At 47.0% G+C, this 27,582-nt stretch overlaps 1 protein-coding gene across 7 annotated transcripts in view; it reads right to left on the reverse strand.

Moving 5' to 3' along the window:
• FYN (FYN proto-oncogene, Src family tyrosine kinase) overlaps positions 1–27,582 on the reverse strand; it is a 189,683-nt gene that overhangs the window by 3,500 nt on the left and 158,601 nt on the right. For 6 of the 7 annotated variants that reach the window (XM_011222251.3, XM_011222248.3, XM_002917157.4 and 3 more), the window contains one exon: positions 9,628–9,759. In XM_011222251.3, the coding sequence (XP_011220553.1) occupies positions 9,628–9,759 (132 nt within the window). Of the gene's footprint in view, positions 1–9,627; positions 9,760–25,320; positions 26,405–27,582 lie in introns of those variants that run through there. The other variant, XM_034669000.1, reaches the window with a different exon arrangement.

Raw genomic sequence — 27,582 nt, forward strand, 5'->3', positions numbered from 1 at the left:
AGCAGGGTGCTCTGCGGTGCTCTGGACAAACTGGGTGACGGACAGGGATCAGCACATCCTTAGCCACCATCCTGACACCCAACAAACTCTGGAAACCCATGGTTCTGGTAACTCACTTGCCAGCAAAACTGATCTGAACTGACCTCATGTGGCCGTAAAACCCGAGGCTGTCTCTTGTTTTTATGTGTTCGTACATACTGCTATAGAATGTCTTATTTGAATATGGAGCATGGCCCCAGACTCTCTGAGATGTTGTATGATGGATGGTCTATGCATAGTATGGATGTCCTTAAAAAAAAAAAAAGGCTGGGAGCACCTAGGTGGCTCAGTCGGTTAAGCGTCTGCCATTGGCTCAGGTCGTGATTCCAGGGTCCTGGGATGGAATCCTGCATCTGGCTCCCTGCTCAGCGGGGAGTCTACTTCTCCCTCTCCCTCTGCCCCTCCCCCTGCTTGTGCCCTCTCTCTCACTCTCTCTCTCTGACAAATAAATAAATTCTTTAAAAATAAGTGAATGAATGAATGAGTGAATGTCTGAGTCTTGGGCACATCTGGGCCCAAGAGTTTTGGCTGGGAGGCTCTGGCCTGAGTGATGGCAGCGACCACATTCCAGGAAGCCCAGAAAGGTTAGGAAGAAAGTGTAATCACGTATGAGTTCTGGCATTCTCTAAAGCCTTTGCTTCGTGTTTTACTACAGTCCTTGGTTTCATATCTCAGAAGCCATACGACCTGAACCTGCAGAAATCCCCCTTGTCCCTCCCCTGCCAGGAACCTGTAGGAACTGGAAGGAAAGCCAGGCAGAAGGTCAGAACCTCGGAAGGCTTGATGGGCCCTTCTGGAAGGGGTTTCACCTCCCCCCACCCTCCCTGCCCCAACGCCTTCTAATGCTTTACTCTGGCATTGAGACTGTCCAAAATGGCACCACAGAGTTTAATTAATCATTCTCCTATTGCTCTGTGGAGCTCATGTCAGTAAATGTTTCATTTCATTAAAAAACAAACTACTCAAATGGAAAGATTTCATGTATTTTTTTTAAACTCTTAGTTCAATCTCTGCCAATGGAAAGTTTAATTGGCCTTTGGGTCAGGCCTATTTTTCCAGTGTTCTGCCCAAGTCCTAGACATAGCAGATAGAGCAACTTGACCTTATACACGCAGCATCCCTCAAGACAGCCTGCTTCCTGGGCGGAGGTAGCCAGGGGACCCGCGCAGGCCGCCAGCAGGCCCACACCATCAGTCACATGCCCACTCCTGTTCTCGCCCCGCCTCCTTTCCTGCCTGACTCCTTCCTCTTGCTCCTCCTCTTCCTTCTCTTCTCGTGCCTTCTCTCCACAGGCTTCGTCAAAGCATGGGGACCATATGTAGCCCATTCCGCACCCTGGGCCAAACCGAAACATACCAATGACAGCTTTGCCAGAAAAGTGGGAAAAAAGACAATGCACATTTGGCTGACAATGACAGTGCGAGTGGGATCAGCTCTCTTCCCACTGACTGTAAGCCAGAGTCTGCAAGGCCCAGCCGTGGACGGCACCGTCCCCACCCTGCAGTCAGGAGATGCCTGCTGAGCAAGGCTTAGGCTGGTTTTGACTCTACAAATAATAGCCAGATTAAGTGGACCGTGCTCATACTTAAAGAAATAGTACTCTCAGCTATAAGAATTTTGATAAATCATTTCAAGAATTTTTTTTTTTTGCAAAAATGGGTTTTACTCTATACATTCTATAAAGATGAGCCTATTTCATTTTTCTCTTTAGATGGTTTCATATTTTTGTTACCAAAAGAACTTACTAGTTCTCCTCTTTTAGCCACTTTCCCCAAGACATTGGCTTTACCTAGTATGTGGGAGGTGAAAGACAGGGACTGGGAAGGGGCTACGCATGAGCTGGAGTGCCAGGGCGGTCAGAGGAGAGTCTGGAGGGACATGGGGCTGCCAGAAGACAGGAATCTGGTTACCGCACTTCCTGTCGAGGAAGCAGATGGGGAGGGAGGAGGGCGCTTGGGAATGTTTTTCCTTTTTCTCCCTTTTCATGGGGGAGAATGCTAGCAGAGACACAGAGAAGACAGAAGCTTGAAAACACGACATATGGGCACGTTTTAGGGAAACACTGTCATCAACAGTTCGGACCTCCAGGTTTCCTAGCGGGAGCTGCACTAGAGACCATTTGTCAGCGTGTGTGTGTGTGTGTGTGTGTGTGTGTGTGTCTCTGCTACCGGTAGGGCCTGACTGCGGGGTAGGTGTCACAGTCACAAAGCACAGCTGGGTGTGTGCCCTGGTTCCCAACCTCCACGTCAGAGGAGGACCGCCGGGCTTGGCCAACCCTGTCCTCTTCTGCCCCCACCGTGCAACCCCTGACTCTCCACCCTCTCACTAGATCGGGAAAATGGGCCATTTCCAGGGGTCACTCCCGCAGGGCACAGCTCAGTGGTCCTCAGTCCACAGAACATCCGTGGGGCCTGCTGTGCTGGGGTTTGCTTTCCCAGTCCTCTTCCCTAGATCCTCCACGGGGCCCCCCGTCACCACGGATTTCTGGCTGTAAAACGCGGCTGCAGAGAGAGCAGCATTTCCAGTGGGTCTGCCCAAAACCTTGCAGCTGAGATTCTCCAGCCAAGGGGACTGCACTCCCTTCCTGTCATTAGGACCACATTGTCCTTTCTAAATCATCTTGCTGGCTTCCTCGTGGTTTCTGAATTAGCGGCAGGCATCGGACGCTCACTGCATGCGGCTGCCAACAGTGTCGATTTCCATGTGCGTCCGTTTTCTTTCCCTTCTCTCCTTGTCTTTGCCCTCCTCCTCTTCTAGATTTTCCCATTCCTATCCTTCGAGCTACCTACTAACTCCACAGGGACTCCCCTCCCTCTTTTCTGTCAGATTCTTTGCAGAAGGGAAAGAAAGCTCATTTCCCCTGAAGAACCACTTCACTATTTCCCACTCTGCACCTCTCACTGATGACTTGACCTTCCCCGGCCTCAGTTTCTTCATTTGTCAACAAAATACCTCCACAGTCACTGTGCTTTCAGCTGTTTGGAAAAAAAAAAAAAGGTCTTCTATGAAAGAGGAGGGTTTGGCTTTAAGGCTTCCCATTTGTGCAGCTTCCTAATATGGATCTCAGAGGGGCCAGCTCTGCATGATCAGGGATTTTCACTGTTAGCGGATCAAGGCTGCATCTGGATTTGACTATGGGTTGCAAGAACCTGGATTTTTGTGCCATGGAAAAATTAAGCACTTTCACAATGGGAATGATGTTAGGTTATCAGACATTGAGATTACTTTTGCAAACTGAGCTTTCCATTCAAAGGAAATTATGCTCTATTGTGCATAAGGCTTTCGTCAGAGGCTCCCCCTTGCTTCTCTGCATAAACCCTGCAAAAAGCTCCTTCTGTTTACTCGCCTGTGTCTGCTGAGCAGGCTGTGCTACTGCCAGGGGAAGGAGGACTAAGCTAATGGTGCTCGCTGGGCACGAGCTTGTGCTACAGACCATCACGTGCCACAGTTGCCTGACTAGGCAACAATCAGGAGGTGTCATGTTAGGTCTGGTGAAGGATCAAAGTACAAACTTAGGGCAGACAGATACTGATCAAAGAGTATAGACGAAAATAAAGGAGTGACTCTGAGAAGGCACAATAATGTCTAGTTCTCTTTCTCTTGCCTCATTTGACCAGATAACCTCCGGGCAGCTGTTTTTATTAAAGCCCACCATATTAATAAATATAGAAATGACAGCTACTCAGGGGCCACAATACAGAAAGGTTACTTGAAGTTGGTCATGCAGGATCGTGAAGAACTCTTTTGTCCCAGAAAAGGAGGAGTGAGGAAGAGCACGAGGGTGTCCACCGGGAAGGCCATGGAAACACAGAGCTGAGAATGAAGGGCGGTGGAACACAGGACTCAGGAGTGGGAAGTTCCTCTCTGGCTGCCCTCTCCGCTTGCCTTCTGCTCCCCTCCTCTCACCTCTCACCAGCCACACTGGCCAAGAGAAACCTTGTAGGGACAGGTGGCAGCATGACTCCTGGGCACTCCAAGCAGGCTTCCCTCTCTGGGGGAACTCAGGAGCTGAAAGGAGAAGGCCTAGGGACTGTGGACGGGGGCAGGGAGGGCAAGGACAAAGCACCCTTGGCTGAGAGTAGAGGTTCTATTCTGCTTCCTATTTTTCTGGCTGGAGAGTCTGATCTTTTCCGACCCCAAGAAAAATCTGCTCTGTTGGCACGCTGAGCATAGCAGGAATAGTAAGAGTGCAGGTGATGAAAATGGGTTGCTGAACACAGAGGAATAAATGTCTATGATTCTGGGCTGTAGGGTGTCTGAGTGGGGCAGAGGGAAAGAAGGGTGTGACTTCTAATTCTCTAAGGAAGGTAGCTTCTAGCTTCACTAATTTCCCTTGCCTCTTCAAGACACCGTTAGCTGACAGGATATATTCACAAAAGCCAGGCAGCTGTCACTTACGAAAAGATTTGAAAGTGCTTCAAATGCACGGATAAATGTGATGTGCTTAAGAGAAAGCTTCTGCTTTGCTAGATCCTGCCAGATTCACAAAGCAGGTGTTCAGTTGAGAGCCAGGGCACAGAATGGCCAGGACAGTCTGCCTAGAACAGTACTGGAACATGGTGTTTCGACTGACGACAGTGTCAATTTCCCAGAACAACTTTGAGGACAGAGGCTATCTTGTGGCTGGGACAATACATGCTATATTTATGTGTGGAGATGATGGAATAGAATTAAAAGGTTTTTCAGGCTATCAGCCAAACTAAAAAAAATCTTGTTTCAAAAACCTCATAGGCATCATCGTTTTTTTTTTTTTTGCTATCCCATCCACCCATCCATCTACCCATCCATCCATCCATCCATCCATCCACCCATCCACCCACCCACCCATCCATCCACCCACCCACCCATCCATCCACCCACCCACATATGCTTACGCTTACTGAGAGTCTACCATGGGGGAGACACTGCTGTGCACTGGGGATATCTAAAGGAGCTCCTGTCCCCTCAGAGCTACTGTGAATTCCAGACACATGGATTGGGGCTTTAACAGAGATGTACTGGGTGTCGTGGAAGCAAGCAGACAGGGCAAGTCATTTGGTATGGACATGAAGAAAGCTACACAAAGGAGATGAAGTCTGGGGGCTTTGAAGGATTCTGAGGCAGACAGTGAAGCCGAGAAGAATGACTCACATCAGAGGGACAGCTCAGTGTGAGGGTTGGGGGTGGCAAGAGAGAAATCATGTCAGATCATGTCACTCTCCCACTCAAGTCCCTCAGTGACTCCCCATTTCACTAACAATGAAAGCTAAAGTCCTCACATTGACCTAGGAAGGCCCTATCTGATCTCCCTGGGGGCCTTTCAGACCTCCTGTTCCCTCTGCTCCAGTCACATTGGCCTTCTTCCCTTTTTCAAGGCCCTGTTTCCTTTAGGTCCTTCTTCAGACATCCCTCCCAGTGAGGTCCTCCCTTGCCACTCTCCATCCCCTTCCCCATTTTACTTTTCTCCCTACCCATTACCACCAGCCAATACCCAATAGAGTTTGCTTATTATCTCAGTTTATTGTCTGTCTCTTCCAAACAGAATAAATGCTCTCTCACAAGGGCACAAGATTTTGTCTGCTGGTTCAGTGCTGCACTCCTGGTGCTTGAACAGCACCTGGCATACAGCAGGTGCTCAATGAATATTTGTGGAATGACTCAAGGAGCCCCCCCCCCAACAAGGAAAGAGTTATTAAGGACTATGCAAACTAAGGCTTCTGGAGTTTATCTGGAAGGTGAAGGGAAGCCACAGACGTTTTTAACTAGGAGAGTAAGATAACTGGGTCTCTGTTTTCTAGGATAACAACCCCGGTGGTGACAGTGATAGAATGGGTGAGGAGGGAGGAGAAACTGAAGCAGCAAGTCCCATGAAGAGGTCACTGCAGAGCGGATGGCAGCCTGATGCAGGGCAATGGAGGTAAAAAGGAAAAGAAGGATATGGGGGAGGGTTTGAAGGTGACATAATGGGTTAAAATGCCTAAGTCTGATTGTATGCATAAACCCCAGAAAACTCCTTTTATGTAAGTGTTGTCATTTCTCACATACAACAGTCCATCAGTACAAAATCCGTTCTAAACTTGATGCAAAGAACGGTTCTGCACCCTGGCTCAAAGAAAAGCAAGCTAGACTTTTAGGCCTAGAATGTGTTCAAGTCAGGCTGATCCCGGGGAATTTGTAAAGCGAAGCTGTTCTCTGGAACTGTGTACACCTCTGTGACACATCTTGGAAGCAACCTTTGTCTGGGAGGGTGTGGTGCGTGCGACTCCTTTCTGCTACCTCCCTGTTAATCTCAGTGTCGCATTTCAGTATTTTTTCCTTTGGCTCTAAGGCTGTCATTCAATTTGAGATTGTCCTTCTCCCCTTCCTTTAATCCATTCCTTTTACAGAACTCGTTAACTAACCAGCCGACCCATGTTTCATTGTCTCCTCAATCCTTCTGCTATTCATGTGGTCACACCTCACATACTCCACTCTAAACTCCCTCTCTGATTCTTACTTCTGGAACTCCTTTCATGCTGGGCAGAAATGCTTGGAAAGCTTTATGAACCCATGGATAAGTCACCTCCCTTCCCTTGACCTCCATCCTCATCTACCAGCCAAAGTCCCTCTCCTCTGTGTGAAGGTGACAGAAGGTCATGCTCAGGTATGAAAGAATTCAGAAAAATACCGCCACCTACTGTTCTTGAAAAAAGAATTACTTAAAAATATACTCCAGCCAACTGAGAAATTTCTGCATCCGGATGTCAGACTGGAAGGCATGATGGATGGGGACTGGGAGTCTGTCCTGGGTATCCCCAATAGGCACAATGATTCCGTGCAGCAGAGAAGCAATGCCTGGGCACACACTGACTGACTTGGCCATACCAAGAGTCAGAATGTGGAGAGGAAGGTCCTTCCTTTCACAGTGACGTCTGGATGAAGCTTAATGACCACTGTGCCTTAGGAATTGTTATCCTTCAGTAAGGTAATAATCCTGTAATTGGAATTCCTCTGTAAAAGCCTCTTCCTCAAGAAGAATTTACTGTGAGATCCAGAAGTCCAATTAAATAGGATTATAACTACGTTAAAAAACAAAAACAAGAAGTACCCATGGCTAGGGACAGGCCTGGGAACAATTTTCTGTGCCTGTTTATGGCTCAGGGGCAGCTCATGGCGCTCACCCGCTGACACAGTCCCTGGCCGCTGTTGCGGACCTGCCAGGCCCAGAGCCCCCCTGTGGCAGCGCACCAGGCCCCCACGATGATGATGGGCTCTGGCCAGCCTTTCCAGCTGCATAGCCAGGCTTCACGTCACGGCCCTCAAATTCCTTCTCCTGCAGCTCCTTGGAGAAGCTCTGTCCTCTTGGGCCTTGGTGCCTTCCCATATGCCAGTCTGTATCCAGGACCTTCCTCTCTCCCTTGACTTGATGAAGAAACCCTGCTTTCCCTTTCCATGAAGCTTCTCAGACACAACCCGTCCTGTTACCCTCAGAGAAGCAGGGCAGCTCTCTCGGCCCCCTGGCATGTCAGCAGCTGCTCACTGTAGTAACTGCGCAGAATCAAGTGGACCTCGCTCTCACTGCAAACTCCTCCATGACCCTCACAGGGTTCTGAGGGAAAGACCCCTCTGTAGATACCTGCATCACGTGCCCCTGACCCCATTATCAGAATTAAGGTTCGAGGCCCACAGGGGGTAAATTCAAGTGATTCATCCCACGAGGATGATTCCCTCTAATAATAAATATCAGAAAAGACGGATTTCTTCCTGGACTTGATACATATTTTATCCATCTAACTGTAAATTCCATGAGTGCAGGGGCAACATTTATTTATTTGTGCATTGTTCTATATCCCCAGCAACCAAAACAGTGCCTAGCTCGAGGAAGGTTTTCAGCCGTTTCCTCAGAGTATGAATGTCTTATTTGTACTTACTTCCCAGGTAGAGCAAAAGGCCCGGCACAGTTCACACTCACGGACACTATACTGAATGAATCTTAGTCTGAGTTATAAAAGGAGGACATTTTCTTTATGCTAAATCCAAACTTGGGAAAAGCCTCTCCCTCAGAAGCACACACCTGCCTGCCTTCTCTGGGGCCCCAGCCCCTGCCCCTTTGTCTTGGTTTCTGCCTGCAACCCTGAGGAACAAAAAGTGGCTTTGTGTCACTGAAAGGAAAGTCTTTACAGAAATGCAAAACAACATTAACCTTTTCCCCTCCGTGGCATTCAACACACTGGCTGACTGTAAACCCGGGGGATTCAGGGAGACACTCGTTCAAAATTCAGGCAAAAAAAGAAAAAAAGAAAAAAGAAAAAAGGTGCCTTCATATCTTCAAAATCCCAAGACCTGCACATCCCCCGCCCCCACCCCCAAGAAGCAACTAAAAAATGCTCACGCTGCACTCCAGGCCCCTCTTGGGCAGCCCCTTCTTCCATGCTGGTTGGCTACTCTCGGAGCGTCTGCCCACTCGTGCATGCTGGCAGCAGCCGCCGCCACCGCATCAATAAAACTGACTTCCACCCGTGTCTCCAAACACCCAGTGCTGGCGCTTCAGAGACAGGGAATTTTGTTCATTTTGTCTCTGTGCCAACCTGGGTCTCCTAGGAGTCTCAAGGCCACGCCAACCTGAAAAGAGATCCTCTCTACTTCTCTACATTCTCCAAAGATGACCAGAAATAATCATAAAAAACGAACAAAGGGATTACAAATTAATCTGCCCTCGCTGTCTCCTCTGACTGCAAAGATAGAATTACAAACCCAGGATTTGCAAGAGATCTCAATTCCTCATTAATCTCCACTATCGTTTCTATCATGGCTTTTTTTTTTTTTTAAAGCTCCTTTCTTAGGCAGGGAATGAGGGGGAGCTACGTTCTTTCTTCACTCAGCAGTAACTGAAAAATATGTCCTTAACATTTCAGAAAGCAGATCGTCCATGTGCTATAATATAACCACTAAAGCGTGGAGGTGAAATGGCACGAGTGTCCTTCACACCAGCGTCTGTTGAAATTAATGAATTTAAGCGTGGATAACCTAAATCTGTGGTTTCTTTGAAAAGCATGAATCCGATAGCCCAGAAAATTTCCAGGGCCTAAGAAGCTCCGATTTCTTTACTTTACACTTGCTTTCGTAGGGCATATTTTGATTGTTCGGATGGGCGGTGCGTGGCCTCAAGACTGCATTTTGCATGTGCCTCTGCTCTCTCTGGCCATCTGGAGCTGGGGCCTGCAGAGAGAGCAGGTCCTGGCATTTTCCTGCCAGTTTCACTCCGTGGGTCAATGCTACAGTGTAATCAAAAAGCAGTGGGGGCTTTTCTCCTCTTTCCTGGAAGTGTCTGCAAACTCTGTTTGGGTGAGCCACGGCCGTGTTCCTACTGAGAAAGCACAGACTCCACGAACTGGGGTGGACTGAAGCGTTCATGCCAGCTGCTATTTACATGAATCCTGGCACACAATGCACGTAGCTGCTTGTCTACGTGAGGTCCACGGTGGCTCCCAGTTCTGCTTTTCCCAGGCTAAATATCTGTCCATGTTCCTCAAACTCATGCTTGGCAGAAAGTTGAGGCTGGGGCTCAGAGGGCAAAGTGTTAAGAGAGCATCCTATCAGAGGCCCATCTCTGCTAGGTCCTGCTCTTACCTGGGTATGGCACTCTTCCTTTGGTGACCAGCTCTGTGAGTAAGATTCCAAAAGACCACACGTCAGACTTGATCGTGAACCTCCCGTACAGGGCTGCTTCGGGGGCCGTCCATTTAATGGGGAACTTTGCACCTGCAGAAAGAACATGTGGTGAGTCGGCAGGCAGAGAGCATGGCGCTGGATGTGGGGCTGGGGGAGAAGTGCCTGGAAGCCACTTTCATAGGAGCAAGTTCGTAGAGGAGGATGGGAAGGTGCTGAATAAGAATGGACTACAACTGAGCAGCTGGGGTCTAGTCCTGGCTCTGTGACCTGAAGCAAGCTAGTCTAATTTTATTTTTCCCATCAAACAGTTGGCGTTCAAAGCCCCTTAAAGCTCTGGCTTCTAGAACTTGAATCAATAGCCACACTGAATGTCATAGGTTTGGTCTGTATGTGGGGCTGACTTGTGATTTAGGAAACTAATTTTATGTATTTTTTTCCTTTGCTTTGAAATGATGTCATATTTTTATTAATACATACAGTGTTAAATCGTAATGCTATTGCCACGAATTTTTTGGTATAGAAGGCCGTAGTCCTTCTTAGGAGGTACACAGAAACCATATCCAACCACCATGCTTCTCCCAAGGTGAAGACAATTTGCTGCAGCCCATGTATTTTATGGAAATGGGCGCTATTTCCCAAGGCCTCCAAAACCCACAGCAGAGAAATGATTTTGCCTCTGGCTGCTTCCCTCCTCCTTTTCCCCCATCACTGATAGTGGCCATCTTAACTCCTGGGACAGTTTCTTCTTCTGTACTCTATGATCCCTTGCTTACCTCTGCTTACCTCCCTACCTTCCTCCTGCTAGCCAGAGAGCGTACTATTTACTGCTTGTTTTTAAAGAGCAGTCTTACTTCAATGACTATCTTATGAGTCTGATTTCTCAAGACCAAGCAACAAATTCATGCCCAAGTCAGTAGAATCTTTTTCAAATTTCTCAGATCATTAAAAGAATCCTCTCTCCAATCCAAAAGGAAGGGTGGCGTCTACCCTGCTCTTTATAAGGCTAGATGTGTGTACAGGGAATTAAAATTGATTCAGCAGCCTGTGCTCTCATATATTAAGCTCAGCAATTATAAAGCCGTTTCAGAAATTTCACTGAATAAACTAAAAGAAAAATACAAGGAATTTTTATTACTGATGTGAACACAATGATATGTTTAAAGCATGTCAATTTTACTTAGGACCTCCTAAAAAAAAATCACACAAAGGCTGACAGAAATTTTCATAGTATCTTCTATGAAAAGTCACAATATGCAAAAGTGGCAAATAATTAAAATCTTTAAATTAGCATGGGTTTAATAACGAGAGGTATGATAAATTGCAGCAATTAGATTTTTGTTTTAAACACAGTACATGATAACATCTTTAGCAAATCTACCCTGGCATTTTCTGGCAATATAATTTTCATCTCCATCTCTTTTATGCCAGTGTGAAATGAAATTTAAAAAATCCTACTATTTCATTATGTGGCATCTCACATTTACACTGGAGCAGAGAATTTATTCTATAGTTTTCTTTTCCTTTTATGCACTGAGTTATTTTTAATTAGCTGTGTTTCTCAAGCATATTTCTATCTTTTCTTAAGTGCTGCATGATTCTACACAAGGCCTGGTATTCTCCAAACAGTCGTTTTGTTTTTAAAGTTTCTTTCAAAGCGTTATGCTGTGTGAGAACCTACCCTCGAGCGTTCTGCTCACGCAGCTTTTGGACTCTGAGCTGCTGGGATTAATGTGATAGATTATCTCCAGTGTTGAGAACAGACTGCCCTGGACCAGACCTCAGGTGGAGTTCTCTTATTTCAGAGAATTAAAGGTATATTAAATTCATTCCTATTTAAACTATCTCTTGAGCCAAATGGCTTGGAAATCTATGTCCATCTCGAAAGCAAAAAGAACTTTCTTTTCTCCCCTGTGCAGACACAAATCCTGTAAATAAAATGATAAGCAAAAGGAGCCTTTCTTCCCTTCTTGGAATCACTCAACATTTGTGAAGGTGTGTGTGTGTATTGCTGAAAGTAAACTGTTTAAAATTTGGATGAAGTCACCTTGGATTTTCGGAGAGAAGACTTCATAATTTGAGGTTAACAAAAACTCAAACAAATGTCAATATATTGGCCCGTTGTGTTAGTTGGCTTCATTGTTTTTTCATTACATCATCTACAACAAGAATTATAATATGCAAGCCTTCAACAAATAAATTTAAACAAAGGCCGTAACGGATCTCTGATAGGAAACCATTTGTGGATATGTGCTTTGAGACTTATTAGCAGGAGCTTTCGTAAATAAATTTATTTTGCATTAGTTTTCTTTTTTTTTTTTAAAGATTTTATTTATTTATTTGACAGAGAGAGACAGCCAGCCAGAGAGGGAACACAAGCAGGGGGAGTGGGAGAGGAAGAAGCAGGCTCCCAGCGGAGGAGCCTGTGTGGGGCTCGATCCCAGAACGCCGGGATCACATCCTGAGCCACAGGCAGACGCTTAACGACTGCGCCACCCAGGCACCCCTATTTTGCATTAGTTTTCTTTCTAAAATAAGCAATATATTTACACCTAATGCATTTTGGAAGAAAAAGAAATAAAGAATGTCTTTGTCGGATATCCCTGACTTCTTTTCAGTCTTAAAATAGCAGCCACTGTTGACAAAAGAAGTTTCTCTAAAGATAACTCATATTTTCCTTTTCAAGGCAGCAAAAAGGCTAATAAATTAAAGCAGTGATAATCTGTTAACCATTAACTACGGTTTCAACAAAAGAACTGATGGATGTCTGCTCTTTAACTCATCTCATTACCTCTACTTCCCCTCACCTTGGTTTCCCACCTCCTGGGGGTACAGATGCAGCTCCAAATGGTTTGTGGGGGGAGGGCGGGGGGGGGGGGGGGGGGGCAGGGCCAGGCAGGTTGTACATTGCAAACCTCAGTCTATGAGAACAGCATCGCTAGGGCTGTCTGGAACACCACCTACACAACCCCCACAGGTGGCCCTGTGGCAGGGGCGGGGGGGGGGGGGCTGCGATTGGCTCTGGCCTCCAGTGAAGTCAAGAAAGCTCAGAAACCTGGAAGGAAGGATCTCCTGGGTGCAAACACTGCCTTTCCCTTGAAAATAAAGTTCTGCCCTGTCATATTTTTTTGAAGATACCATGACAGGCAGTAAGTCAGGATCAAAGTTGCCTCCTAAGCAGTATGGACTTGCAGAAAAAAGGAGACAGTGCCCAGAGGGCCTATACTACAATGAACTTGGCCCTACTGTGTAACCAGCTGATTCGCTCTTCTTGAAATTCTCCTGTTTGGGAGCAAGATTCAGATGCCAATGCAATTTCCTCTCCTTTGCATTTTATCAGAGAAAACACAGCAAACTGCAGGTAGGATAATCTGTGTCACTGGTATCATGGGCTTTGGAGGACACAGTAACTCAGTGAACTTGTTCAATGTTTAGATAAACCAAAAAATAAACACTAGAATGATGATAATTCCTTTATTTCTGACTGAATTACTTTAACAGTTTAGGAGTCTTTGAGGCCAACAGACAAAGGCCGTACATGATATATAGATGTGTATGTATTTAACGCATGGACTTGAAATGTCTTTTCCACTGTTTTCCAGGCAGCGTTTGCAGATTTTGTACCTACCAGGGTAAAGCCCTTGCTGAAAGCCTGACCTGGTGCTGTCACAGGCTCCGGTCCTGGAACCACCATCTGGACTGGCGTCATTTACCTTCCTGTAACCCTAGTGAGGACCAGCGAGCCTGAGGCCAAGCCATTTTCTGTGGTGAGTAAACATGCCGGTATTTTAAATAATCATTTGTCACCGACGTCTCCATCCTGTTTCTCTAGATTCTGTTGAGATGTGAACTGAGTGGTCATGAGCTCTGTGTAACGAGGGGGCACTGTACTCTTTCTCGGCTTCAACTGCTGTCCTGATCCCGTGTCACCTGCGTTTGGATCACCCGATGGGCCCTCCGTCCTGAATTCCTGATCCGTGTAACGGATTCTCTCCTCAGCGTCTCCACTGGGAAGCCTCAAAAGGCCTCTCAAATACAACATTCAAAGTTTACCTTTCCCAGAATTCTGCTTTTTTTTTTTTCACCATTTGTTGCCTTGTAAACTGCCCAGTGGGGGAGACCAGAATGCCGAGAACGCTCCTTATCCAGATGCTCCGTCTAAGTGCCCATCACCGTGCCCTCACAAGGCAGGGCCGAGCCTGCCCAGGGAGGGAGCTCAGTGTGTCTTCCCTGTGTCCTCTTCGGCCCCTGCTGCTTTATCACTCTAGGTTGAGGCCGCTTCACTGTGAATGTGTCCGGGCATCCTAACTACCCTCATGCTAGTCCTTACTCACACCCCGTCACCTGCCTGCACTCCTGCAAGGGCCTTCCAGCTGGGCCCACATGCACAGTCCGATCCCTCTTCCCTACTGCTCCAGCCGCTTCTTGTTATCCCTCTCCCAACCCGCCCCCCCCCCCCNCCCCCCCCCACCCCGCAACCTCTCCATTGTCCTTCTCGGATGGTTCCTACCTGCCGCAGCGCCATGGGGCAGGCTGTTCTCCTTGTGGAAGTCCCTACCCCTTGGCTAGCTCCTGCTCCTTTCTTCTCAGCCTCAATTATTTGCACAGGGAGCCTTCGCTTGAACACTAAGGCTGGGGTTGGCTCCTAGCTCTGTGCCATCAGAGCCCTTGCTCTTTGTGGCTACTACCATTCAAGGGCAGATGAATATATCTGCTGTTTGGAGCGTGCCTCTCTCAATAGATAGAGACTGTCCTTGAGGGCAGGAGCATGTCTTTCTGGATGGCCACCTTATCTCCAGTACGAGACCAGTGCCTGGTGCACAGAAGATAGACAGATAAAGATAGATAGAAGATAGACAGAAGATAGATAGATAAAGATGTGTTGAATGACAGAGGAACTGGACAGCTGATTAGCGGTTTCAGCCTTCCTTTCCAGGCTGAACCATCACAGCTCCTCATGAGGCTTATTGTTAGTTCCTGGCTCTCCAGCAGGTCTTCTCCTTGTCCTCAGTGACCAGTGTCACTGTCTGCCAACATCTGGATGCCCTTATAAGGGTCTCACAACTGCCGACTGCAGTAGAAAAGCATCTGTCACACACTAATGACACTTAGAAACACCTGGAAAACCCTGTGTTTTTACTGCCAAATGAAGTGTGGAGTGAATGTGTCTGAGGTGGAAGGAGCTCCAGACTTTGCTCTGTGAGGAGTGGGGGGCCTAAGTCACTGGTGTTGCAGCTGGCTGGGGGGGGGGCGTTATAACAGCAGAAAGTCTAGGTGGCCAGAGGCCTTGAGAGTGTTCACAGCAGAACAAAGGTGAAAATCCTTTTCCGAATAGAATGAGATGAAGCCTGTAACTGGATGCCAATCACTCACACCCCCAGGCCCTGGTCTTTCTCAGGTAAAATAAGGTGAAAAGTCATTCAGGCTACAGGTAGGAGAAAAGAGAGGGCTGTGGATATATTCAGTTACCAAAGTTTGACCACAAAACAACATCAAACCCTCATGAGTGCTGGCTGGTTTTGTTCTCTCGTTTCCTACCATGAATACTTCTGAGTTTCCCCCGTGTGCCTGGCACCATACCTAGCGCTAGGGATGCGACAGCGACCTCAATCTCTGGCTCTCATGGAGCTTGCAGCTCAGTCTGGGAAGGAGAGGAAATAAATGAGTGCCATGATATATGTCAGACAGTGACAGACGCTGTAAAGAAGAATAAGGTGGGCTACAAGGACAGATTTTATGGGGCTTTGCAAGCCCCACGAAAGTCTTTGGATCCCATCCCAAGTGTGATGGAAAGCCACTGGGGCTTGTGAGCAGAAGAGGATGACATCCCACCTCCTTCTTTCTCCTTGTCTTTCAAATGTGGAAGATAATATATCACTACCTTGAGAACGATTTATGATGAGAAAGAACGTGTAGAGCATTTTGACTTTTCAACACCCTTGAGGAGCATCATGACATGTCAAGGCCCACGGGTGTCTCTTGGCAATTAGCACTGGGTAGATTATGCTTCTGTTGTCACTTCTGACGTCATGTTTATTTAACTAGTGGCTCTAGTCGCACTTGTGCTATTTTAGCACACTTTTCATGTTTGAATAATACTAATAATCTCAGCAACAAAGGAGTAAAACTTGGCATACTCCAACACTGTGCAAAGCTCACACATTTCCATGAGAAATGAATTAATTATCTTCTCTGGATTTATTCTTCCCTGATGTCCTTCCTTCCTTTCCAAGCCTTTCTTGTGTCTCTGCTTTAGGCTCTTCTCCATTCACCACTTGCTAATTGCAAGCGTCTGGGAGGCCGAAGTGTTGGGGACTCTTCCCTCTCCACTTATTCCCTTGGGAGACTCACCCTCTCTCACGACTACCCATTATCTCTGTGGGAATAGGGCTGGAAACACTACACAGACTCTGTTTTTCATCAGAAGTCCCAGCTCTTGATTTGCAAACATTGAAGGGATAAAGCCTCTAGGGTGTCCCACCTTTATCTCAAATGTGGCAACTATGAATCTAAATTCATTATTTTACTAAATCATCTTACTATGAATAAGACATTATAAAGGAGATTCTTGTACTAGGCAGAAAATTTTACTAAATGACTGACCTGACTTAAAAAGCTTATTCTTACTTTAATATTTTAGGATCCAAATGGAGTACTTTTTTTTTTTTTTTTTAAGTATCCCTTTTCTGGGGGTCAGATCATCATTCTGCCAGGCTTTTCAAAGCAGGGAAAAACCTAATAGCCAGCTGGAACTTCTCCCTCTCCTCAAATCTCCGAGCTAATCCATCACCAAGGTTTTTTTTCCCTTTTCTTTCTTTCTTTTTTTTCTTTTCTTTTCTTTTTTTTTTTTTAGTAATCTCTATGCCCAAAGCGGGGCTTAAGCTCACAACCCCAAGATTAAGAGTCTACTGACTAAGCTGGCCAGGCGCCCCGTATCACCAAGGCTTCCTGTTTTCCTCTTTGACATGTCTTTGCCCTTTCTTGTTTAAGCTCTTTGCTGAAACTTGTCTTGGATCCTTGTCCCTCTGATCAGTCCTCCTGTCATGGTTCATGGATTGTGCCCTGCCTTCGGCTCATTGTCCTTCCAACAAGTCACTTAAACCTCAGCTTCATAACGCTCCCTTCACCAACCACATAGTGGGCCCCCCACTGCATCAAGGCAAACTCCCCTGCCTGGTTTTCACCCCTAAGTCTCTATTCAACTTCAACTCTCGCCACCTCAAACACATCTTCTCCTCTGGTTTGCTGTCCCAGAACTTGTACCCTGCCCCTGGCGTAATCATACCTGCTGCTTCTTAGCTTGTTCTAAATGTTTTCTTTTCTTCCATCTGTATAGCTGAAGCCTACTCATCTCAAGTCCCACCTTCTTCATGAAGTCATCTGTGATTACTTCGGCCTTCATTGATCTCTCTGATGCACGTGGAGCCAATCTTACAAATAACTGTTTAATGTGTGACAGTAGTAGCCTCAACAATAATTACACATATACTGAGTGCTTGCTAAGTGTCAGGCATCATGCTAAGTACTTTATATGCAGGACATAGATGCCAGGAACAGTCCTGTTCTCCAGATGAGAACACTGAACACAGACAGGTAAAATGATAGGCCAAAGGACATGTGGCAATGGTGGAACTGGGATTTGAACCAAGGGAGTCTGGCTCCAGAGCCCAAGTGCTTCAGTGCTATAGCCCACACTGCTGTGCCCATGTACCCAACATGTGTTTCTGCTTGTTCTGCAGGTGTTCTTTTTATCTTCTTAAGTAGAATGTCAATCCTTTGAGGTTGGAGACCATGTTGTATGCTTCTATTCCTTGACAGTACCTTGCCCAAGGCTGGTTAAAGAGCAACTACTCAACAAATCTTCAGCTGGCTAAAGACAATTTATCCTAGCAATTTGTCCAACACTGTGATGGCCAAAGAAATTCTCTTCCTTTATACAGATTTAATCAAACCAAAAAAAGAAAAGAGTGAGCACACAGCAGTGTAACAAAATAATAATTGTTTTCACTCTTAGTGTTATAGGAATAAAATCATCCTTATCATACTTTGGGATGGTTTGACAGAATGCTCTTGGTTTTTAAGTGAAAACAGGAAGACCAGTTAAATTCATTAAGTCAGGATGGCTCATTCCAGCCCCCAGGATCCATTCCAGTTAATGACGGTCCTATATCCCTAGTGGCCAGGCAAGCTGTTTTCTTTGCCTGGAACGGAAGCAGTTCTTACTGGATTTGGTTGCTTACTATATTTCATGCATCCTCATGCATTAAGATGATGGCAGTGGCACTGGAGATATTCAAATGAAAATGGCAGAGACTTCAACTCCCAAGTCTACCTCCTTTACTAAGTTATGTTAGTTGGCCAGGAACGGGAGGAAAATGCTCTTAAGTGAGAGAGCAAAGGGGCCCACTCTGTGGGTTGTGCTGTGATCGAGGGGTCATTTGTAGAAGGCCCAGGATGGCCATTTACAAAAGGACCTTCGAAGTCAGCAGGTCTGGGCTTGAACATTCAATGTGCTGGGTAACCACTTAAAACCTCCCACAGTCTCAGTCTCCATGTCTGTAAACTGGGACGATGATAACCTCATGAGGTTGTGGTGAGAATTATAAATAATGTAAGAGGTTCAGCACAGCAACTGGCACCTTGTGACAGCTGAATAAATGCCAATGATTATCTTATTTGGACAGTAACACGAAGGCATTTAGTTGCACCAGGTTAGCCAAAGCTTTCCAAACTTTAAGAGAGGAAAAGAGGATGAAGAAAACCCAGTGCGCTCATCCATCGATTACTGAGAACTTACTGAGGGTCCAGTCAGTCCCCGGCACAGGGGGAGGGCCTCCTGAGAAAACCAAGCATGGGTCACCTCCTGCCATATGCCTTTCCAGGCAGCTGGGGAGCCAGGGCTCACAGGCAAACCCAACAGACAGCTAAATAGATTGTGGCACTGGCTTCAGGAAAAAGACGGCTCCAGAGAGAGGGAAAGAGGAAGTGCACAGGGAATGGGGGCTCTGGATAGAGGTGGCCCATTGAAATGCCGGTGTGACCCGTGGTTCTCCCTGGGAGGGGCTCAGCTTGGGGGCCAGGACAGGCCTGGGGGGGGTGGCCAGCTCACATTATTGGCTCTTGGTGGAGAGCTGGGCTGTCAACTCCCCCCCCCACCCCCGCCCCCAGCGACCAGGCCAATTCCACAGCCCTGTCTCAGAAAACAACCCCTCTGGCTAAAAAACTGGGCCAAGGTGGAGAAGGACAGCCAAATCCTTCCTACAGAGACTACAGTGGTGCCCTAATAGCATTTTCAAGGAGGGAAGGCATTAGCTTCAACAACAGACACTGTTTTTCTGAACCAAAGACCCATCCAGGGTCCCTTTTAATTAGGAATCCACAAACTCTGCAAATTATTACATCCAAAATTAAATAATGTGCAGTACTTCAACTTTAAAGTCACCCTGCAGAATAAAGGAAAAGAAATCACAAACCATGCCCACAACAGGAAGCTGATTACACTGGCTGGGAGGGGTGACGAGGCAGGACTAGGACAGGATATCCTGTAAAAGAGGCGAAATCAGGGCTGGCCTGACCTGGAACTCTGTGGTTATTCAAACAAAACAATGATTTCAAACCCAATAAAACCAGGCAAAGCAAAATTCAGATATTTCACACTAGGCCAAAGGAATGACTTTCAAATTTCCCAAACATGTCTGGAGCAACACAACTGTGTGTTTTCCAGTTATTCCTGGTGACACGTTCTGCTGAAATCTACTTTAAGTTCGTAAGATTTTAGCACCATGTTTTAAAAGTAAGAGTAAAGGAGAGGTGCATGGTACAATGCATTCATGTGATGTTCCATCTGAAATGCTTCATGGTGAGCAGGGAATCTGAGAAGGAAGGAAGGAGGTAATGAGGAGAAGAGGGAGGAGTGCTGTCCCACCAGGGATGTGGGTGGAGGAAGAACAAGTTCGGCCAAGGAAGACAAGAACCAAGGGCCAGAGGCAGGGCCTGGATACAAAGACTGATTAGTTGGGTGTGGACCCGAAGTCGGGTGTGGCTGACTCCATGGAAGGGATATCCAAGCTGAGAGGGGTGAGAGAAGTCCCAAGGGAGGCCCAGAACAGAGGACCAGACAGAGAAGGGGTGCAAGGTCCATTGGTGGGTATTGAAAACCTAATCAGGACAAGCAGAGGACAGAAGGGAGCAAACCCAGCCACCAGGGAGAACGGAGATAAGGCTGAGGCCAGGGCACTAGGCCTGGCCTCCCGTAGTTGAGGAAGGGCAGGTAGAAGGTGAACTGGGAGGGGCAGCGCAGGCGCATGTGGAGGAGAACAGAGAGCAAGCTGTGACATTTCTTCTGCTATCTGCGGGGGAGCCAGCAAGCGAGGGGAGGCTGCTCTGGCCGCTTGTCTCCCTACCACCCTCCTCCCAACGGTGACCACTGGCAACCTAGGAGAACTCTCATCGGCAGCACAAAAGTACGAAATTCATTAGCATCTCCTAAAATAATGGTAAATCTAAGAACCTCCAAGAGGACTTCGCTTGAAGTATACACTGTGTTGGGGGAGGCTTGTTTAAGTGGTTCTCTTGGGTGGAAATGAGTAAAGGAGGAATTTTGCCAGGTATTCTAGAACCAATGATCCTTCCGGCTTTCCAAGAGCCAAAGAGAAGCAAAATCAGAATCTGTGTGTTGGGCTCTCTAACCACGTGTATGCTGCTGTCAGGGTGCTGAGAACTCAGACCTAAGTAATGAATGGGTGTCTGGGACGCAGCTCAACACAGAAATTATTCCAGGAATCCAGCCACCCCCAGAAGGGGCATTGGGCCTGGTTCAGTCTGACATCATGCCACAAAGTATGCTAGGCAGCAAGGACAAGCACTGGGGCTGGGGAGTTGCTTGGGGACAGCTGGTGGTCATATTGAGGCTTTGGTGGGAGTTAGCAAGAAATCAAAGGAAGAGAGGATATGCAGAAGACAATAACCACTCCAGGGTGGCTTTTTCAAACCGCCCCCACACAAGGTCTGTGCCACTGGGGAGACCAGCATGATGCTGCTGTGTGCCTTCCTTCAGCTGGAAGAAATGGAGGCTTCCAAAGGTGGGGCAGTTTTCATCTGCACTGCCTGCCCCTGATTATCCAGATGATGCAAATGAAGGAGTTCCTTCTGCCAGCAAAGCAAGACGAGGAAGCCAAGTGACATTTTTGATGTTTGATGGCAGTCTGCAGTTCCTATTTACACACTTTAAAATCACAGAGGGTGACCATCTGCTTCCTTCTTGCTGATTACTAAGAAACATGGGATGCACCGACCAAGGACATTCTCTTGACCGTTCAGAAACAACCGCCAAACTGCTCTGCCCAAGACAGCACAAAGGAGAAAGACCCCTGCATGGAACAGAACACGTGACTGCCCAGCGCAGATAAAGAGGAAAGATATTCAGAGGAGCAGGCTGTCAGTGATCAGGGCTTACGGTGGTCCCATCTGTTTCCCTGGGGCTGTCAGCCTATAGAAGGACTGAGTCCACCTCCTTCCTGTAGTTTTAATCTTAAAAGAGAGTCTGGGGTAGGCAAGGGTGAGGTAAAATCCCTTTCTTTTCACTGTGATCTTTGGCTTTCCGCATGTTCTTTCAGTGCGGGAAATGGATAAAAGTGTGCACAATTCATCTGCCTTTCCCCGGCAGAATGACCCACCATCCCTGGCCGTCAACCTGGCCCCCGCCGCTCCAGGGTGGCTCAGCAGATAAACAAAAGCATCCCTTCGGAAATGCCATGGAAGCCCGGGGCTCCAAGCGGCAGAATACAAATGAAGGCGCTTTTCTGCCCAGTGACGGAAGTGTACCAAACTAGGGATGGGGAGGCTGGATCAGAACCAGGCTCGTTCCGGAAGGCACCCTGCGGGCTCAGCGGGAGGGCTGGCTCCCACCAGGCTAAGGGCGTTCTGCCCTCCCAGAGGTTCCCCAGGCTCTCACCAGACAGCCCCTCGGGGCAGGAGGGTCAGTCCAAAACAAACAAGTTTCCTGCTCAGGACTTAAAACAATGGCTGCTTTGGAAAGGGTTTGCTTTTCGTCAAAGGATGGTTTGCTTCTCTAGCATGGGAAGAATTAGATTAAATCCAATGATTAAAAGGGTTCCCCGCCCACCTCCCCTTCCCTGACATTCGCTGTTCAGGTCACAGCACACTGTGTGGGAATTGCAATGCTGTTGTTGACAGAGAACAAGAAACGCATGTGCCGACAGGGGCAGAGGGAGGGCATCGCATGGCGAGATCAGCCTTGATGTGCCACCGGATTACAGAGGCCTCAGATGAGGCTGATTAATAATTCTGCAGGAGCCCTTGAGCTGGAAAGCTGGTGTTCTGAGACTGATAATCCCCAGTCATTGTAATACAAAGGAAGGACAGAAATTGAATTCACAGTTCTGAATTGTTGAAATTCAAAATTTGAAAGAAACAGGGATATGCTTCTTCCTGACTGTGTTTGTCAACCTAGCTGCCTCCTTGTTTGTGTTAAATGGCTACTGTGCTTTTTGAATCCAAAATCTGATTATATTTAATTAGTACAGGCATCTGGGATTTCTAATACACAAAGAGTTATTAAAGTAACAAATCTTTCTAAAATATGTTCACCATGAAAGAATGTGTTAATTTATGCCGTAACAATTTTTTAACATGAAATAATTAACATGAAAACTGCAACAACTATGAATTCTTCGCAGTCTAATTTATACGTGAATTTTCCTCCAGATAATAATCTATTCAACTTAAATCTGCAATACTGGGAATGTTTGAACAGACACATTTTTCTTCTACTATTTAATACACAAACCTAAACTCACAGCAGGTCTTATACAAAGTCACGAAAGCCCCGGTTTCTACACACATTCCAAAGACCCAAAGATTAAATTGCCTTGACATTTACTTCCCTAACAACGAACCTGTCATAACTTAGACCTTTAAAAAAACAACCAACACATACAGCAACTCTATGTTCCTGTCTTTGTGATGATTCAAATCAGGAGAGGAGAGGGTTAAATAGGCAGGTGACCCGTCTGGGAGCCGTTAGGGAAAGACCAAGGGAGTGTGTGCTCTGCAAGTGTGTGTAAGCCTGTGTGTGTGAGTGTGTGTGTGTGTGTGTGTGTGCTCCCGCTTGCGTGCGTGAGCTCGCGGGGAGGGAGAGTAGGAGGGAGGGAGGGACAGAATGAGACAGACACACAAAAACAGCTACTATCAACCCACTGGATCAACAGTAGTGATATTACTATTATTACTACTAACTATAACTCTACAACTATCAGCTCAGCGTTTGCTCTGTGCTAAGCGCTTCAACAGATATTCCCAGGAAAGCCATCCAACAATTCTGTGATGTAAATAACTATTACTATCCCTGTTGTCAGAGGAGGGAATGAAGGCTCAGAGAGGTTAAGGGATTTGTCCAAAGTTTACAGGTAATTAGCAGCGAAGCTAAGATTCACACCATGTATCATGTATCATGCTCTTAACCAATCCAGCCCCTCCTATCTTGGGGTGTGTGTGTGTGTAGGAAAGCGGGGTCTGGCTATCCAGAAAGATGTAAAGCTAAGTGCTGCCAGGAACAGTGGGAAGGAGTGAATAAACCAACAGCTTCTTCTCTGATCCTTAAAACCACCTGAAAGATGACCAACACCAACCCTATTTCAAGAATGAGAAAGCTGAGGCTCACTGAGGCTAGAGCTTATGCAAAGGCCATGAGCAGGAAATGGCAGAGCCAGGATCTGAACCCAGACCATCTAGCTCCAAAGCTCCTGTGCTTCCCATTACCCCAAAGACAACCCTGCTGTGTGCAGGGAGGGTGGGTGTAGCAAACCACCCTCTCTGGAGGGTCTTGCAGTCACCACAGTGTCTGATTCCCGATGAAGAGCTGTGCCTGGTGCTCAGAGAGCAGGAGAGCACACCTGGGAAGACTGTGGAGAAGTGACAGTGACTTTGGCTATTTTCACTGCTGTAAACAGATATCTATTAAATACCTACTATGTGCTCTGTGCTGATCTTCAGGCCAAATTACCTCTCTAGAGAAGCAGCAAGACTGGGTCCACAGACACTATGGAGAATTGCTACAACAGTGCCCGTGCATTTATGTGTGTGCCCGTGCATGTGCACGCACAACCATCAGTGACACTGCTGAGAATGCCCACCAGGTACTCAGAGTCAACAAGATGGAAAACAACAGAGGTGGCATAGAGGCAGGGGCAGTTCTCAGCAGAGAAGGCAAATGTGAGCAAAAGGAAATCTGCTGGCGCCTCTGGCTGGTGGCTGTGCTCAGGCTGGAGGGGTCCTCGGGGCAGGAAGGTAATACAGAACCGTGACTGTCCCGACAGAATCAGCTGGAAAATAATCAACTAATTTTTTTTTTCTTAAAAGACTGATTCTTCTTTATTGTTGACTAGCAGTCTTTTTTTTTTTAAACATTTTTTTAGGTAAGAAAGATACTTTTCAAGGACAATAGACATCAAACACAAAAAGTTCAGGTGTAAGAATGGTTTTTATATTCCACAACCCTCGAAGAGCTTTTATAGACAGCTCATGTAGTCCTGTACTACCTAAGTGAGATAATTATTTTCATTTCTCCATTTCACAGATGCTAAAACAGAGGCTCACAAAGGTCAAGTGATTTGTAAGTGACAGAGTTAGTCCAAACCCAGGCCTTGTAACTGCGAATCCTAGGCTCCTTAGCCTCACAGGCCCTGTCCGCAGTCCGGAAGGAAGTACACCACCAGCAAATAACACAGCAACCCTGTATTATGCCCTTAAAGATATGCCCACAAAGTCCGCTGGGCGTTATCGACAAATGCTAACAAGGCTTGTAGGACTAATTTTTTTTTTTTTTTTAAGATTTACTTATTTATTTGAGGGAGAGAGCGAGCATGTGCAGGAGGGGCAGAGGGAAAGGGAGAGAGAATCTCAAGCAGATTCTGTGCCGAGCACAGAACCTCACACGGGGCTCAATCTCGTGAACCTGAGGTCACAACCTGAGCTGAAACCAAGAGCTGGACGCTTAACTGACTGTGCCACCCCGGGGCCCCTAACAGTTCTATTCCTGGGATCTATCCAAGAGATAGCAGGACATCTGTCCACCACCACAGCAGCCAAATTCATAACGGCCCCAAATCAGAAATACCAGTAGAAGAGAGAAATGGATGTATTTGTAGAGTGGAGTACGGCTCAGCCATAAAAGGGAAAGAACCAATACATGCAGTGACATGGACGAGCCTCACAGACATCATGGTGGGAAGGAAGGCAGGCATGGGAGAGGAAGACTCTACGACTGGTTGACATGGAGTTCCACCACCAGCAGAAGGAACTCTGCTGACAGAGGCGGGCACAGCGGCTGCCTGCTCAGGTGGCTACAGCTGCACGGGTGGGCTTCTGGGGCTGCGGCAGGGGCTGTGCCTTCATCTGCAGGTGGTTTTGGGGGCAGACAAACGTGTAAAAACGTCCTGAGTTGTACACTTCAGATTTGCCCATTTTATTGTATGTAGTTACAGCTCAATAAAAAGTAAGTGTCCACAAAAGCCAGCCGTTCTTATCCACAAGCCAAGTCTATCTGAACTTGTTAGGTTTAAATCAAGACTAGTCAGTGCTGAGCTTCCTGGAAGCTTATGAAGAAGAAAATGGAGTCGATCAAGAATTCTGCCACTGCTTCCTGTCTGTTTGTGTGAGTTTTGATGGAACTGATGGTTGGAGGGGCTGGAGTCTTAGAAAGCAAGGCCTGGTGACAGCCACCCATGCTGGTAGTTACGGGAGGAGGTGAGGTGTGGACGTGTGAGGACAGACAGCAGAGCCTTGGGGTGTCCGTGGCATAGGCAGGGCTGGGGCTGGCTCTGCTGATGCTGGGGTAGGGAGGTGGCTGAGGGTGGACCTCAGGCAATGGTGCAGCATGAGCGGAGAGGAGGGGAGTGGAGGGAGGCGCTGGGAGGTGAGCACCCGGTGAGGGCTTGGACACTGCACTGGGACAGACATACCACCACAACCACTTCAAGCTCAGCAGACCCAACACCAAACTCACCCTCTTTCTCTGCAAATGAGCTCTTCTTTCTGGACTCCCTCATTTCTGTTGCTGGCAATTCCATTCTCATGATGCTTGCATTTGACTACATGGGAATCACCGTTGCTTCCTCTCTCCCTTTCCAGCACAGTGTTTGAGCCTTTCCATTGTGTCTACAGTCCATGCATGTGTTTATTCCCCAAAGACTGTCTTGTACAGGACATAATAACAGGAGTATTTATTCATCACCTGCCATGTTCTGGGCACTGTGCTAAACACTTTATGTGTATTGTTTTTAGTTATCTTGGCAAAAATTAAAGCACGAAGCAGGTAAAATATATTTCCACTTTACAGATAAGCAAACTGAGGTGTGGAAAAGTTAAATAATTTGGCCAAGGCCCCAGGCGATGGTTTTATGTGGCTTCGGTGCCGTTCCTGTGTGTCCCTCCGCAGACCTCCTTGGTTCAGTCTCAGGCTTCCTTAGATACGTAGCTCCCAGCAAAGTCCCTTTCCCAGACAAGGCATTCAAGTAATTAATGCTGGCATTACTTAGAGACCCCAACTGAACAGAATTTAGCAATGCATTTATGATTAAAGAAGATCTGCTGTGATGGAGGGATACAGGTACGAGAGAGCAATACCAAATAATTTCGAGTTACCTCTCGAAGGCTGTTGGCAGAGGACCACCCTCACAGGCTCTGACCCTGGTCTTGACCTTCTCCCTGACACGGGCTTCTGCTTACAGTCCAGCGGGGTAGGGGTTGGTAGGAGGAAAGGAACACAGGAAGGGCTGTTTAACACATGTCCAAATTTCAATTCTACTTGTGCCCTGGGAAATGCCACCGCATCTACCCAGGGCAGGGGGGATGGTTACAGACATTTCAGTGTGCCCTTAGATAGGAAACCCACAACCGTGTTGAAAAACAACTGTCACTTATTGTCCCCAAATACCTGTGTTTGGCACTCGCTTCTGAACACTGCCCACATTCCATAATCAAGATTTATCCTGGCCGTGGCCTGTGGGTGTCATAAAAGCCGACTTGTAAATATTATCAGGCACATGGACCAGCTGTCTGGAGGAGCTGATTAACCCCCAGAAGAAACTTTCCATGCAGCACGCGTGCCATCTGCAGAGAGCACTAACAGATACACACCAGGCCCTTCCTGCCTCATAAAGAGGCCGGGGCAGGCCAGACCCTCGGGAGGAATTTTATAAACAGCTGGGTTGTCCCAGAGCTGGAAAATGAAAGCTCTTTCAAACTCTCTCACGTTAGAAGCTCCCCCTTAAAAACTTTCCCATAAAATAAAGGGAAAAAGGGACTCATGCCTGATCTTAGTTTTTAGTTTTTGTTTTTTTTTTAATGACTGTCTTGATGAAAGGGAGTCAGTACAGCTTACGAGAGCAGAAGCCAGAGTGCTAGCCATACCTGGACTCAAATCCTGCCTCTGCCCTTTAACTAGCTGCGTGACTTTGCACAAGTTACTTAACCCCTCTGAGTCTGTTCCTATCACTTCCCTCCCCACTCTTTGCATGTACCCTCTCAGGCCTGGTCTTAGTAGGTATCCTGTAAATACCCCAGCTCCTTCCTTTCCCTCCACTGCGGGGGACCATTTCTTTTATTCTCCTTGCAAATCCTGGAGCCACACAGCCTTTGTTTTTTTCCCAAGTTCAGTTCTCCATGCCATTTACTCCTCCTTTCTTATCTCTTTCCAGTGTTTGGCACGGATGTGAAGATATTTGTGAAAGGGAAGAGAGAAGCAAACAGAATTTTAAGAGGTATGGGTGGGACTCTCTATTTGGAAGTTAAGCTAAGGAAACACTGTACAAAGGGTCTGAAGCTGATCCTTCAAAAGGCATCAGGACAGCATGTGGGAAAGTGATGGTGGGGGTAGGGAAGCCACCAGAGGGGTGA

Source organism: Ailuropoda melanoleuca, chromosome 10 (genome assembly GCF_002007445.2).
Source record: "Ailuropoda melanoleuca isolate Jingjing chromosome 10, ASM200744v2, whole genome shotgun sequence".
Taxonomy (NCBI): Eukaryota; Metazoa; Chordata; class Mammalia; order Carnivora; family Ursidae; genus Ailuropoda; species Ailuropoda melanoleuca.